The 16632-nt window shown below is 42.1% G+C and overlaps 1 protein-coding gene across 4 annotated transcripts in view; it reads right to left on the bottom strand.

The window, feature by feature from the left end:
• Positions 1-16632, bottom strand: part of DCUN1D2 (defective in cullin neddylation 1 domain containing 2) — a 39158-nt gene that overhangs the window by 15696 nt on the left and 6830 nt on the right. For all 4 annotated transcript variants that reach the window (XM_045186702.2, XM_071220139.1, XM_071220138.1 and 1 more), the window contains 2 exons: positions 14298-14466; positions 5358-5488 (listed from right to left, as the gene is read on the bottom strand). In XM_045186702.2, coding sequence (XP_045042637.2) covers positions 5358-5488; positions 14298-14466 — 300 coding nt within the window. The remainder of the gene's footprint in view (positions 1-5357; positions 5489-14297; positions 14467-16632) is intronic.

Raw genomic sequence — 16632 nt, 5'->3', positions numbered from 1 at the left:
CCAAAAAGCATCATCATGAGACCTACATAACGTGGGAGGGGGTGAGTGGGGCATGGCGTCTCAGATGACCAGGGGCGCCTCAGAGCGGCCAGCAGACATTCACTGCAAAGCCCGGCCAGGATGAAGTGAGGACAGTGGCACTGGCCATTGCTGTGACCAATGAGAGGAGGGTGCAGGGACCTGCCACCAGGGCTGCAGGGGCTGAGGCACCCTGGCTCCCACGAACCTCAGAACTGACCTATCATGGGAACTTCTAGACAGGACATAACTGTAGAGAGGTGGCTGGGAGTGCTCAGGTCAAACAGGAGAGAACAGCAGAGACAAGAAAAGAGAGAAAAGCGGGTGAGAGGGATAGAGCCAGAAAGTCTTAGAAAGCAAACTTCACATTATTATACATAACAGGCACACGTACATGCATGCAGACACACAGACACACATGCACGTGACACCACTGTGTGCACGTGTGTGCATGCACACACATGTCTCAGAGGAGGCAGGTCTATGGAGTGAGAATGCTGCCCAGAACCATCCTCCTTCTGAAAGCCCAGGAACGCTAATTCACATGAATGGGAGCCAGAGAACAGCACTGAGGTCAGACCCCTTGTAACTCCATCCTAAGAAAAAAGATCCTACTAACAGAACATCATCCCTAGAAAACGAACGCATGCCAGGAAACATGCTAATACAGATAAAAATTGTGACCTTCCATTTCAAAACAAGCTAAAAGGCATTAAGAAATGACACAGAACATGAAGGAGCATATATCATAATTAGATAAACTAAGAAACGAGGGGACAAAACTCAAGAATGAGAAATACAAAAAAACCCATTTCAGACATACCTAAACTAAGAGAAATGCAAGAGCAAATAAACTCGACAGACAATGGCATAAGAGAAAGAGAGGTGAAAAAGGGGGACAGTTTTTAATCTAAAACAAAGTAGAGATGAAAAGGGTTTGAGAGGAAGCGACTGCTGGACTCAGGCCCCTGGACTCAATGCCAACTGTCACCCCCACATATCAGAGCTAATACATTTTATACATTTTTCTTAGTCTTCCCAACATAATTAAAACAGAAAACACTTCTTACACTGTTACATAAACCAGGGGTTCTCCACCTAGGAGCTGCTAACTCAAGATGGAAGGTACCGCAGCACAGCCTAGGACAAGGCTGAGCTTCCGGCACTTCCTTCGCTTCCCACGCGTCCACGTCCCTCTTGCAGGGAGGGCCCTCCCTCAGAGGTTCCCTGCACACCTTGGATGCCAATCTGCTTCAATGGCATGGACTAAGTCCTTGCTGTAGTGCAAATGACAGTTAAGGTATGCTTCCTCCAGGCACTGATAAGATTCCTGAAGAGGAGTTAATCTTTGCAGTAGAAAAGAGTGGAGCTACCATACATCAATTTAAACAATAAAGCTGAGGTTGAAAGTGTCTTCACGTAGCTGGGCCTACAGAGTGCAAAGGGAGTTATTTTTAGGTAGGGGCAAAGCAGGGAAGTCAGGAGTTGAACTTGGCACCTGGTCTCCTGATTATCTATTTTGTCACTGTGAGAATGAAGTCCATAGGCTGATGTCTTCATAATGGCACCACATGCAAGGCAAGACAATGCTCTTAGCAACTGGCTGCTATGCTACTCTCACCAAAGTCCGGCCATCTTCTAACTAGACTGACACTCAAGCCTTGAAATCTGGCTCACCACTGGGCCTGACCACCAGGTAACGCATGCTAGTCAGGACATGTGGCAGCTCACCCACCAGGTGACACGTCCTCAGTCAGGACACGCTGCAGCTCACCCACCAGGTGACACATCCTCAGTCAGGACACGCTGCAGCTCACCCACCAGGTGACACGTCCTCAGTCAGGACACAATGCAGCTCACCCACCAGGTGACACGTCCTCAGTCAGGACACAATGCAGCTCACCCACCAGGTGACACGTCCTCAGGACATGCTGCAGCAGCTCTCAGAGAGTAAGAAAGCCTCATGTCCGCGTGCAGGCGTGAGTGACGCAGCCCATCACTTCTCCGTGGCTCCGGCTCTGATATAACTAGACAAAGCAGCACACAGCAGAGATCACTGCTTTTCTGGCAATGGTTGTTGCTCTAAAAACTGAGATGAAGTCATTTGTGCTAAAACAGAACTGCGAACATTTTAGGAGTTTTAAAATTGTTATATATTTTGCTCATTGAATATATATACAAGATATAAAACAAGAAAATTAAATCATATAAAATGCAAGATGTGGGCAGAATGGGAACCTTGGCGCAGAGACTACTTAAAGGTAAATCCTGGAGTGATCCGACAATGTGAGGGGCCAGGTGGCACGAAGGGCCAAACTCAGAGGAGAAAGCCCCAGAAGGCAGGCAGTGCCAATGCAAGCAGTGACCAGAAGGGGATGCAGGGGCCAAGACAGACCTGGTTGAACCAACCTTGCCCTGAAGGGCCCGACAGCAGGACGGTGGGATTGGGCGCTGTGCCGCTGCCCTCCTGCACTCCCAGACTTCCCGCGCACCCAGGCCCTGGTTTCTGCTCAGCACACGTCAGGCAGCCCAGGAGGGAGGTGTGAACACATGGGACCGTGAGGGTGGGCTCCAAACCCTGCTGTCACAGCCTGTGCTCCTTCCTCCAACACGGCCTTTTGTGCCTTGGCCTCAGTTTCCCTGTTTATAAAGTGGGGGTAAGGCTGCATGTGAACCAGATGAAGGCACCAGGCTGCCACACCGCATGTGCTTCATAAAGGCTAGTTCCCGCCTTTCCGTCCACTAACAAGGTAGAAGATGAAAGCCACCACCTACAAACAGAAACCACACTGACTGCCCGTCCTGGATTTGGACGTCTGAGTGGCAGAGAAGACACAGAGGAAGACCCGTGTGTCCGGGGCCGAGGCAGCACTGCTGGGGTGCCTGCTATGTTTCCACTCTGGTTTCACCCTCACTGTACAAGTTGTTCCTTTTTAAAATGTGCCAAGTATTTTCATTTTCCCAAGAGCACATGACCACAGTCCAACTCTCTACTCTGCACTAACACAACCGGAATTATCTGCAATTCTAATTTAACCAGGCCCTTGCTACCAATGCCTCAGAGCCTTGCCTCCTTGCAGTTCTTTTGGCAAGCTCTTCTCCAGCCAACACCCTGCCGAGCCACAGAGAGCCCAGGGGCAAATCAGGGCTCATGCTGCAGTGGCCCCTCGGCCCCCTTATCTCAGTTGGTTGACCATGTGTTGGTCTCCGTGATGGGGTGAGAACAGACAAAACCCAGCTCCTGCTTCTTCTCACTGCGCACGCTCAGCTGTTGCCCTGCTGCTGCCATGGACTCCCCTTTCCTCTCACTCTGTGCACTTGGCTACGAAAAAAGATGCTTCGCTGGCATCAGGCCAAACAGGAAATCAATCCTTTTCTTCACAAACAATGTGCCAGAACCATCTCTTCCCAAGGGTCCCACAAATACCTCCCATGACATGGGCTCTCTGACTCGTGACAAAGGGGGAATGTGCACAGCCCTGTGATGTCGGAAACACCTTGCTACTGCACCTTTGCGCCACTGACAGCCTCTGTTTGCTCACCCGCTTCCTTGAATAGGAAAAACTGCATTCCTATTTTCCCAGTGATTCTCCCATTTCCACTTTCTGAAGTTTTAAAAGCACATCCATTCAAGTAAGTTCCTGAACAGGTCCCTCGTGGTAGAGGCCTTTTTCCACTCCTGAGGTGGCAGGTGCGTGACCTGTGGGGTGGCATGCAGGACGAGAAACTCATTTACATGGTAGACCAGCCCCGAGAGAGGGAATCTGACCAGACTCATCATAGTGCGATGCAGCAACCAAAAACACCAACAGCCCACAACACTGGAGAAAAACACAGAGAAGGAAGAAAACAGTCCCTGCCATGGAAGTAGGAAACAGTGCTTAGGAAAAGACGGCTGCCTGCTGTCTGGAACTGAAGCAGAAACGCCCACTGCCCACCTCCCCGACGTAGAGGCAGGAGTGCCTGCTGCCCACCTCCCCGATGTAGGGACAGGAGCGCCTGCTCCCTCAATCTGTACCTGCCTTTGGCCTGTTGCTGGGAGAAGGAAAGCGGGGAGGACAGGAAGACGGAGGGATGAGAATGTCTACTGCACACACCCCTGCAAACATGCAGGAGTGAAATCAGGGTCTGATTCCAAATGTTTGCTGTGGATTTTTCTATCTGTGAATTTTCAAGCCCCTTTCAGGTTTCCTACCTAATTTTGGTCATCATATATTATTGCTTTCATTTATAAGAACTTTTCTTCAAAATGTACTTTTTAATATACCCATTTAATCCCTATAAAAAAAGACTGCGTAAGCCCCCCTCCAAACTTGTAAGAGATCTTAATGCACTAAACATAAATAAATGTGTTACATCAGGCAACAAAATGTAGGTCAAACTGATTTATTTTTACAAAGAGGTACGACAGAAATAAACTATATAGTACTTAGGAGCAAAACAAATGAAATAAGCAAAATGAAACCCTCATATCAACCAAAAATTCAAACTAAAATTTTAAGGCAAAAGTTTTCCGAATGTACCACACACAGTAACACACAAGCCACATAATAACAAAACCACACAGCTCTGAAAGCAGCTCAGGCACGCATCGGAGGCCCTGCGGGCTCGGCTCCAGACCACCACCATAACGCAGATACCGCAACGAAATGGGTCACACAAATGTCTGGTTTCCCAGCGCATGTAAAATTTATGTTCACACTATACTACAGTCTATTAAGTGTGCAACAGCCCTATGTCTAAAAAAACAACATACGTACTTTAAAAATGCTAACTATCAGCGGAGCCTTCAGCAAGTTGTAATCTTTTTGCTGGTGGAGGGTCTTGCCTCGATGTTGGTGAAAACACAGTGTCTGTGAAGCACAAGAAACGAGGTATGCCTGTACTAAAGTAACCCAATGCACATCGGAACTGCTTTCCAGTAAGTTAACCGTAAACGTCCCGATCGGGACAAGACTAAGCCACCTGGTAATCTTAGCAACACCATCGGCGGGACCACACACCCAGCCAGGACAGGCACGCCGACTGCCAACATTAATTGGTGACCTCTCTAACTCATTAGTCGATTAGATGTCAATGTCAGAGCACATAGAGCATTTGTAAATTCATTCACATTTTAACAGTTAGACATTTAAACCCAGATCTGAGAGCGGTACCGATTGAGGTGTTCAAGTACACAGCACCACAAACTGTCACTCCCGCGCATGGAGCCGATCGGCGGACGGGAAAGGAAGCACGCAGAGGGGCAACAACCACAGGCAGGACTGAGGTCTTGCTGGTCGTGCCCACTTACAGTGTCGTAAGATGTGGCTTCTTGCAAGTTTGGATTTTATACTCACCTAAACCTTTTTGCCCAGGGTTCTTAGCAAAGGTAAAAGTAAACTGATAGAAATCCTTAAACTTCACTGTGTCCTTAAGCTCTTGTTCCAGCCTTGGCAGAAGAGCTTTCAGCTTTTCCGTGCTGTCACACCTGTGACAAGAGACAGAGACAGAGCTTTGTCATGGGCAGCACACAGGCCTGCCCAACCCCCAGCGGTTCTCAGCTGCACTGCCATTTGGCGTGGCCTGAGGCTTGGGTCTAAGGGGGTGGGTAGGAGGAATTCTCGTGGGCCCCTTTCTCTAGCTAAAAAGCCTTAAAATGCTCTAAAACTGACTGGGGTGATGGCTGCACAGCTCTGTGAAGACACCAAAACCACTAATTTTTACACTGTAAATGGATGAATTGTGTGACATGTGCATTATATCTTAATAAAGCTGTCATTAAAAGAAAAAAAAAAACCAAAATTGTTTGCCCTCCTGTGTGGCCTGGAATATGAATGTGGTTTAACTCTGTGGCTTCGATAGCACAGAGGCCGATGACCTGAGGTGGCAGAGTGACAAGACCCTATTGCCTCACTGAACTGTGTTACCCTGCCAGCCATGCCACTGCTTCCCCTGTGCTGCGCCACAACGCAAAACGAACCTGTAGCCTTAAGCTACTGTATCTGCAGTTTCTACGTTACAGTGGGTTAGATGTAAAGCATCCAAGTATAATAAAACACAACTCTATTTTTTAAAACAGAATTGTCCTCCAAAGTCAGTAACACTTAAAAATATTAAAAAGCCTTTGAAGCAGAATCTAATTCTGGCTGGTGTGGTTCAGTGGACTGAGTGCCAGTCTTCCAACTGAAAGGTCACTGGTTTGATTCCCAGTCAGGGCACATGTCTGGGCTGCCGGCCAGGTCCTGAGTTGGGCGTGTGCTAGAGGTAACCCATCGATGCCTCTCTCACACATCGATGTTTCTCTCCCCCTCCTTCTCCAACCTCACCCTCTCCTCCTCCAACCTCACCCTCTCTAAAATTAATTAAGTAAAACCTTAAAAAAAAAGCAGAATCTAGAAGAGCAAAACGTAAAATTTGTCATTTTTATTTTGACTGCACAGCGAGGAAGAGAACAAAAGCAACACTTCATTCATCCAGGCATCAAAGTAGAGCAGGGCTGAGGAGAGGCGATGGAGAAAGTCCTGGAGCAGCCAGAACCAACCACAGACCAACAAGTCCACGAACACACCGAGAAGCACAAATGCACAACTTGCAGGACTCTCATGGGGGCTCCTGAGTGCAGCCCACCCACATCAAGAGCTGGCAGGCAGCGGCCCCTGGGGAATGGCTGCACACCCTGCCCCATCACAACCTCTTTCCTCCCCTTCTTTGCTTTTCTTTATGCCTCCCTCACTCCAACAGGCCCTAGTTGACAGTATAAGTTAGTTATTCTTATTTCTGAACTTTAAAAAAAAAATTTAAAAAAGATTTTATTTATTTATTTTTAGACAGAGGGAAAAGGAAGGAGAAAGAGAGGGAGAGAAACATCAACGTGCGGTTGCCTCTTGCATGCCCCCTACTGGGGACCTGGCCCGCAACCCAGGAACATGCCCTGACTGGGAATCGAACTGGTGACCCTTTGGTTTGCAAGCTGGTGCTCAATCCACTGAGCCACACCAGTCAGGGCTATTACTGAACTTTTTAAATGAGAACTTAGGATGTGTATTATTAGTGTCTGGCTTTCTGTGCCAACATTATGTCTGTGAGGTTCATTTATGTTGACATGTGTGGCTGTGGTTGGTTCATTTTCATTGCCATATAGCATTCCATTATATTGATTTTTTTTTAATAATTTATATATTCTACTGATGAGAAGTATTTTGGCTGTTCCTAGTTTTCTGGTTACAAAGAATGGTGTTAAAAATGTGGGGGTTTTTTGCTTTTTAAATTTTTTATTATTTTTTAAATATATTTTATTGATTATGTTATTACAGTTGTCGCATTTTCCCCATTTCACTCCCCTCTGCCCTGCACACCCCCTCCCACCCACATTCCTCCCCTTTAGTTCATGTCCATGGGTCATACATATAAGTTCTTTGGCTTCTACATTTCCTACACTATTCTTAACCTCCCCCTGTCTATTTTCTACCTACCATTTATGATACTTATTCTCTGTACCATTTCTCCCTCTCTCCCCCTCCCACTCCCCTGTTGATAACCCTCCATGTGATCTCCATTTCTGTGGTTTTGTTCCTGTTCTAGTTGTTTGCTTAGTTTGCTTTTGTTTTTGTTTTACGTATGGTTTTAATAACTGTGAGTTTGCTGTCATTTTACTGTTCATATTTTTTATCTTCTTTTTCTTAGATAAATAAATCCCTTTAACATTTCATATAATAAGGGATCGGTGATGATGAACTCCTTGAACTTGACCTTATCTGAGAAGCACTTTATCTGTCTTCCCATTCTAAATGAAAGCTTTGCTGGATAGAGCAATCTTGGATGTAGGTCCTTGCCTTTCATGACTTGGAATACTTCTTTCCAGCCCCTTCTTGCCTGCAAGGTCTCTTTTGAGAAATCGGCTGACAGTCTTATGGGAACTCCTTTGTAGGTAACTGTCTCCTTTTCTCTTACTGCTTCTAAGATTCTCTCCTCTTTAATCTTGGGTAATGTAATTATGATGTGCCTTGGTGTGTTCCTCCTTGGGTCCAACTTCTTTGGGACTCTCTGAGCTTCCTGGACTTCCTGGAAGTCTATTTCCTTGGCCAGATTTGGAAAGTTCTCCTTCATTATTTGTTCAAATAAGGTTTCAATTTCTTGCTCTTCCTCTTCTCCTTCTGGTACCCCTATGATTCAGATGTTGGGATGTTTAAAGATGTCCTGGAGATTCCTAAGCCTCTCCTCGTGTTTTTGAATTCTTGTTTCTTCATTCTTTTCTGGTTGGATGTTTCTTTCTTCCTTCTGGTCCACACAGTTGATTTGAGTCCCAGTTTCCTTCCCATCACTATTGATTCCCTGTACATTTTCTTTTATTTCACTTAGCATAGCCTTCATTTTTTCATCTAATTTGTGACGGAGTTCAATCAATTCTGTGAACATCCTGATTACCAGTGTTTTGAACTGTGTATCTGATAGGTTGGCTATCTCTTCGTCTCTTAGCTGTATTTTTTCTGGAGCTTTGACCTGTTCTTTCATTTGGGCCATTTTTTTTTTTTTTGTCTCGGCGCACCTGTTATGCAAAGGGGCGGAGCCTTAGGTATTCAGCAGGGTGGGGCAACTCACAGCATTGCGCTGTGAGGCTATATGTGGGGGAGGGGTCCGAGAGGGAACAATGCCGCTTGCTCTGCTCTCTACTGGTTTTCAGTCACTCCCCTGCTACCCACAAGCAAATTGGGCCCGTCTGGTGCTGATTTGCAAGTTGGTGGGTTTGTGTATGTTCTAGGATCCTGTGCGTCTCTCCAACGAACTCTCCTGTGATGCTGGAAGTTTCTCTCACTGTCGCCTCAACCCCCACAGGTGTTTTCAGTCAGAGTTCTGAGGCTTTATTTCCCAGAGCTGGAGCCCTGGGTTGTGCCAGCTGCAGCCTGGTCTGCCCTGCTCCACAATCTGCCGCCTTGCTGGGTCCACCAGCCGCCGCCTTGCCACAAGTCCTCTCCATCCCAGCTGCCCATCTCCGCCCCCCTACCGGTCTGGATGAATGTTTCTTCTTTATCTCCTTGGTTGTCGGACTTCCATTTGGTTTGATTTTCCTGTCAGTTCTGGTTGTTTTTTGTTTTTAAATTGTTGTTGTCCTTCTGTTGGTTGTGCGAGGAGGCACAGTGTGTCTTCCTGCACCTCCATCTTGGCCAGAAGTCTAAAAATGTTTTTGTACATGTACCCTGGCACACACATGCATGTGTTATGTTAGGCACACTCAAGAGTAGAATGGCTGGGTCACAGGGGCTGAGCACCTTCAGGTTTGGTGAGTAGCATCAAACAGTCTTCCGATGTGATTGCCCCACTTCACACTCCCACCAGCATACACTGGATTTCTTGTTGCCTCACACTTTCACCTATGTTTGTGGCTGTGTCTTATTAGCCATTCCAGAGAGTGGGTTGTGAGCTTCTATTGCATTGTAGTTTTAATTTGCACTTCCCCAGTGAATGAGATTAAGCACATTCTTGTATTTTCACTGGCCATTTAGAAATTCTCTTTTGTGAAGTGCCTGTTCAAGTCTCTTGCCCATTTTCAATTAGGCTATCTTTTTCTTATTGTTTTACAGGAAATTTTTATATGTTTAAAAAATATATATTTTGTTGATTATGCTATTACAGTTGTCCCATTTCCTCCCCTTTATTCCCCTCCACCCTGCATACCCTCTCCCACTTGCATTCCCCCCCTTTAGTTCATATCCGTGGGTTGTACATATAAGTTCTTTGGCTTCTACATTTCCTATACTATTCTTAACCTCCCCCTGTCTATTTTCTACCTACCATTTATGCTACTTATTCTCTGTGCCTTTTCCCGCTCTCCCCCTTCTGACTCCCCCAGTGATAACCCTCCATGTGATCTCCATTTCTGTGATTCTGTTCCCGTTCTAGTTGTTTGCTTAGTTTGTTTTTTTTTTTTAGGTTTGGTAATAGCTGTGAGTTTGTTGTCATTTTATTGTTCATATTTTTTATCTTCTTTTTCTTAGATAAATAAGTCCCTTTAACATTTCACATAATAAGGGCTGGGTTATGATGAACTCCTCTAACTTTATCTGGGAAACACTTTATTTTCCCTTCCACTCTAAATGATAGCTTTGCTGGATAGAGTAATATTGGATGTAGGTCCTTACCTTTCATGACTTGGAATATTTCCTTCCAGCCCCTTCTTACCTGTAACATTTCTTTTGAAAAATCAGCTGATAGTCTAATGGGACTCCTTTGTAGGTAACTGTTCCCTTCCTGCTTTTAAGATTCTCTCCTTATTTAATCTTGGCTAATGTAATTATGATGTGCCTTGGTGTGTATTTCCTTGGGTCAAATTTCTTTGGGACTCTCTGAGCATACTGGATTTCCTCAAAGTCTATTTCCTTTGCCAGATTGGGGAAGTTCTTCATTATTTGTTCAAATAAGATTTCAATTTCTTGCTCTTCCTCTTTTCCTTCTGGCACCCCTATGATTTGGATGTTGGAACATTTAAAGATGTCCTGGAGGTTCCTAAGTCTCTCCTCATGTTTTTGAATTCTTGTTTCTTCATTCTGCTCTACTTGAATGTTTATTTCTTTCTTCTGCTCCAAACCGTTGATTTGAGTCCTGGTTTCTTTCCCGTCACTGTTGGTTCCGTGTAGATTTTTCTGTATTTCACATAATACTGCCTGGGTCTTTTTTATGCTGTTGAAGTACCTAGTGAGTTCCTGGAGCATCCTGATAACCAGTGTTTTGAACTGTGCATCTGATAGGTTGGCTATCTCTTCGTCGTTTAGTTGTATTTTTTCTGGAGCTTTGATCTGTTCTTTCATTTGGGCCTTTTTTTTTTTTTTTTTTTTGTCTCAGCACACCTGTTACATAGTAACGGGCAGAGCCTTAGGTGTTCACCAAGGCAGGGCAACCCATGTTGTTGTGTTGTGTCGCTGTGTGTGGGGGAGGGGGCAGAGAGGGAACAGTGCCACTTCCTCCACTCTCTGCTGGTTTTCAGTCACTTCTCCTGCTACCCATAATCGAATTGGGCCCTTCTGGTGTGGATTCCCAGGTGGGTGGTTTTGTGTACATTCTAGGACCCTGTGGGTCTCTCCAACGAAGTCTGCTGTGAGGCTGGGAGTTCCTCCGGCTGCCTCAACCCCCACAGGTGTTTTTGGTCAGAGCTTTTGAGGCCCTACTTCCCTGTACTGGAACCTTGGGTTGCAGCTCTATCTCGCTCCCCAGTGGTTATCCCTGGTTTATCTGCATGTGAATGTGGGACCACCCGCTCCACCAGCCACCACCTTGCCTGGGTCCTACATCTGCCACCTTGCTGCTAGTCCCTCTCCCTAACTGCCCGTCTCCACTTCTCCTACTGGTTTGGATGAACATTTCTTCTTTAACTCCTTGGTTGTTGGACTTCCATACAGTTCAATTTTTTGTCATTTTTGGTTGTTTTTAAATTTGTTGTTCTTGTTTTGTTTGTGTGAGGAGGTACAGTGTGTTTACCTATGCCTCCATCTTGGCTGGAAGTGGAAATTTTTATATCTTAAGGATATTATTAAATTTTTAAATATAAAATTTAAATTTTTATATCTTAAGGATATAAAAATTTAAGTATTTTTAAAGTGCTTCAGAATATGAGCTGCCTTTTCACTTCCTTGATGGTGTTTCTTAATGACCTGTAATTTTTTAGCACAGTATACTCTGTCAATCTTCTTTATAGTGTTTTCTTGGTGATATTTTAAAACCGTCCCTACTGCATGATCATTATTTTCTAGAGGCTTCTGCCTTTAGCCTTTCACATGCAGCTCTACAATCCACTTGGAACCGATTTGTATGTATGGTGTGAGACAGGGATCAAGATGAAATTTTTTTCCATATGCTATTCTTCCAAGATAATTTACTGAAAAGATGTCCTTCCTCCACTTTCCTAAAGTGCTGCGTTTGCTGTAAATCAAATGTACCCGTATACATAGGTTAGTTTCTGGGCCTCCATTCTGTTCCTCTGGTCTATTTACCTATTCTGACACTCAATATAGTCTTCGTTACTATAGTTTGAAAAGTCCTGATTAAATCTTCTCACCTCTTCTTTAAGAATTGTTGGCTATTCTTGACTGTGCATGTTCATATAAATTTAAAGTCAGCTTGTCAAATTACACAAACATAAACCTGCTACTTATTAGGGTTTTGGTTGAGATCAGATAAAATGTACAGAATAACTTTGGGATCAAACACTAAGTATTTCAACCTAAAAATGAGGTCTATTTCTCCATCCAGGTTTCCAGTGAGTTGTTTCCTCTATGGAGGTGGCACACATATTTAATTATATGTGTCCTAGGTGTTTTGTATTTTTGATGCTACTGGAAATGTCATATATTTAAAATTCACCTTGTTTTGTTGCAATGTTGCATTCAGTGTTTTGAAATAATATCGCTTTTTGTTTGCTGGCCTTGTGTCCTGCAGTCTGGTTAAACTGAGAGTGTGAGGACAGATAAACAGACCCATGGAATGCAACAGAGAACCCAGAAATAGAGCAACACATCCAGTCAATTTTTTGTTTTTATAAAGATGTCAAAATATTTCATAAAGTTTACTCAGTCTACCTAAGAATCCTCAAGCCCCCAGTGAAAGGATGTAAGATAATTGTTAAAAGCAGGTACTGTAGCCAAAGTCAACAATTAGCAGCCAGGAAAAAAGTATTAAAAAATAATAAATAGAGTAGACACAGAAGCCAAAGTATATTTTAAAGCTTAGTGCTATTTAGACTAGAAGGCAACAGTCCTTTGCATCCCTAAAAGCACTGAGGCTGTCTTAACAATATACTCTACTAACACACGAGTAATGCTTTCACTTAGTATGTAGCACTTTAATATTTACAAAATGCTTTATCTTTAACTGCCCTGTGAGATGTGGAGAGCAGTACCTTTAACAATCATGAGCTTAATCTTAATCTCCAATTACATTCTGTATACTCCATATGAAAGGACATGAAATTAGCTAACACCTTTCACAGAGAGTCACACTCAAAATCTTTAAAGTGTGGTTTTTAAGTTATGACACTTAATAGAATAGTCAGGAATTTTAGAACTTTACTTGTACAACTTATTTGAAGGCAGTGCCTTAGAAAGGCCAATAAGTGTTTCTATAAGAAGCACTTAATTCCAAATCTCTCATTTTAGGGAGATTTTAACAGATGGGATAGTATTTATATCATGCACATGAAATACTTCTTTTAATGGCTTGTTTTCCATTCTAAAACTACTGGGCTTTCCTAGTACAAAGAACATGAAATATGCTAGTACACCATTGTCATAGTGTTCTCTTTTGTTTATTTAGTTTTATAAAACCACAAGAATATGGTAAGATAACACTAGAAATGAAAGTCTTGTAGAGTTTAACTCTATCAGGGGTGTCCAACCTACGGCCCAGGATGGCTATGAATGTGGCCCAACACAAAATCGTAAATTTACTTAAACCATTATGAGATGTTTTTGTGGTTATGTATCGCAATGTATTCAATGTGTGGCCCCAAACAATTCTTCTTCTTCCAGTGTGGCCCAGAGACGCCAAAAGGTTGGACACCCCTGCCACAAGGCTGACAGGTATAACAGGTTCATCAATTTCATGGAAACAACAAATGCTCTGCTCCCCCCCGCCCCAAATACTCTAAGCACATGCCTTAAGAACATGTTTACCTTACACTTTCAAGCTCCTTAAGCACTAAAGAAAGTTAGTTTAAGGTGTCAACACTGAAATATCAGAATATCAGAAGTCAAGCAACTTGGCTTTTATACAACCTCATGAAATAATTCACTAAGCTCCGTGATTAAAAGACACTGACGTCATATGCTTTTCATTTACTTCTTTGACTTATCTGACAAATGAGAAACATCTTAAGTTCTTAATGAAGCTTTCACCCCAACCCTGTAGGTAGAACAGAGAAATCTTACAAGCAAAAATGAAAATGACGTTTTATTAAATGTTTAATATAGCAACACACTAAATGATACATTTAGTGTACAGTATTATGAAACAAACCAAATAGCTGAAAACAAACAAAAACATCTGGATGTTTATTGTCAATTTAAAATAAAAAATCATTTAAAGTAGAGAATAAGGTACATAAGGGATTAATCTGAATAAAATTATTAAATAAAACAAACAGGAATTTAAAGGGAAATCAAAGGCTTAATATAGTGCAGATGCATAAAAACTTATAAGATACACAAAGAAAATACATTGATATAAGGTTAATATTTACGGACTGAAGAAGAATTAATGTTGAAAGTATCTTTCTTTCTGAAAATGACTTGAACTGCAACCAGGTTACTTACCCCAGCTCCGTCATGCCGTCCACAAATTCCTTTCTGCTGAATTCACATTGCGTGGCCGCCCCGAACTTCCATGCTATCACCAGAACGCTGATGCTGGCAGGGTCCAGGCCCAAGTCATCACAGAACTGCTGAATCCCGTCAATTCCGATTTTATTTTCATCTTGTGGGTCTACAGTTAAAATTAAGGGAGAAAGTAGTGTTACTATTTTGAAAAGTATTACTAATATGGGTTGTTAGAATCATACATCTACTACACAGTTCTAGCAAGAGTGGTTCAAATACATCAATTGACAGGTTGCAGTTTTCTACTACATGTGAAAGACAGCAACAAATAATAGCTTACCCGGAAAATACTCCTGTTTTTAAAGTCTAGGTTTCTGGGCATTAGTGGAAAAAAATTATTGCAACCTCTTTGAGAAGTTCCATCTCGAAGATTTTCTTTTTATCATTAAAAAAAAAATTAATGTCCCTAAAGTAAAATAAAATTCAAGTTTACAAAATTTTAGTTTGCCCAAAGGCTAATTGTTCCAAAAACACTGCATTGGTGAAGCAGTTATAATATTTTAAGTTTTTATCACAACCCCACCGAAAGATTGATATTTTTCTTTTAAAAGTGATTTCATTTGCTACAGTTCTAATGCTACTTACTGTACAATACTTATTTTCTAATCACTCTTATGCATCCATGTTTAATGGCTTAGAAATTCAGGCTTCTCCTACCCTTCATTTCTGGTTCATAAATAAAATTAAGAAACTTAGCATTTCCCCATCAGAAAATCAAATAGTAAAATCTATTAAAAGAAGAATCCCAGCAAGACTTCCCCAAACTAGATCTAGTAATTTCAGACAGATTGTGTGTATCATCATATATTATCACAGCATAGGTGTTAATTCTGTCAGTTTAGAAGGTGCAAACAGAAAACTTGTAGCTCCTTTGCTTAAATAAAGATTAAGTGTGATAAACCTTTCTTCCGTCATACAGATTTTAATTTTGGTCATTTAAGTTTTATATATATAACGATATGTATTTATATATACAAATCAAGATATATGTTATATCTAAGTACATATTATATAAACATAGACATAAAAATATATAAATCAAAGAGAGACCGATGAGTAAATGAATGGAACCACAGTTGTCTATCGACTCTGTTCTCCCACCACTACTTCAAAAGCGCCAGCGGGAGACCAACTGCGGGCGCGGGCGCCCAGGACGGAGGTTCTGTCCGACACTGCCACTTGTCCGTCCAGGCAGTTCTGTGCCCTTAACGTTGCAGATTCTTAGGATAATAAAAAAATTGGTCTATAATGCTCTCATCTAATAAGCGATCTTGATAAACTTCATATACAATAAAATTAAATATTTTAAAGTAATTTTGGAAGCATTCATTTGGACATATTAATGCAATAACCAACACTATATTTGTGAATAGTCTTTGAACTATACATTGATTTTTAGAACACAAAACAATGGTACCATACATCCACTATAAGTGACTAGAATGGCATGGATAATGTTAAATGATGAAGGGATGAAGTGGAAACTAAAAAATATGACACTTTCAGTTACATAAAAGTATTTTTTTGAAGGCAACTGCACATATTTGAATAAATTTTAAAATCTGCATACCATCTGACTTACAAAATTAGCTCAACAATTGACTTAGCCAAAAAATTTAAAGCACACTAAAGCTTAATTAAAAATAATGTTCACTTTTTCAAGAACTAAAAGTACATATCTTTTTTTAACAATAGAATATGTTTCTGAACCAAAATTTGTTTTAATTAAAAGAATGCTATTTTCAATCTACAGATCTAAAAAGACAGATCAAAAAAGTGAAACATGAAAATAATAAACGAGAATTTAAATCTAAGGGAGTTATTCTGTTTGAATTAACACTTGTTTAAATCAGTATTTTTTTTAGTTTTGGAAATATAAAGATTAGCCTTAGAAACTTCTAGAAAAAAATAACTCAGTCAACTTTTAAATCTTGCTGCCTCTCCCATTATAGCACCGATCTGACATTTGATACGAACTGTGAGTGCCTGCCGAGGGGTTTGAATCCGTACACCTCCATCATGCAGACTTATTTTTACAGTATGACCGTATTTTGATATGGAAAGCTCCATTCTAGGTGCTGGTTTCAGTAAAAATAACAACCCTCCCCAATCTCCAATACAAAGTTCTCTTTAGTGAGAGCTTGTCCCAAAGCTCATGAAGAACTGGAGTTCTTTCAGTGTTACAACGCCACAACTCTGTTATAGCAGAGGATGACTTTTGCTGACATGTCAGGAACATTTTTTATGATTTGGTACTGTTTTTAAACAACTT

The sequence above is a fragment of the Desmodus rotundus genome, chromosome 13, assembly GCF_022682495.2.
Source record: "Desmodus rotundus isolate HL8 chromosome 13, HLdesRot8A.1, whole genome shotgun sequence".
NCBI lineage: Eukaryota > Metazoa > Chordata > Mammalia > Chiroptera > Phyllostomidae > Desmodus > Desmodus rotundus.
This window is presented reverse-complemented; position numbering and strand designations above follow the sequence as displayed.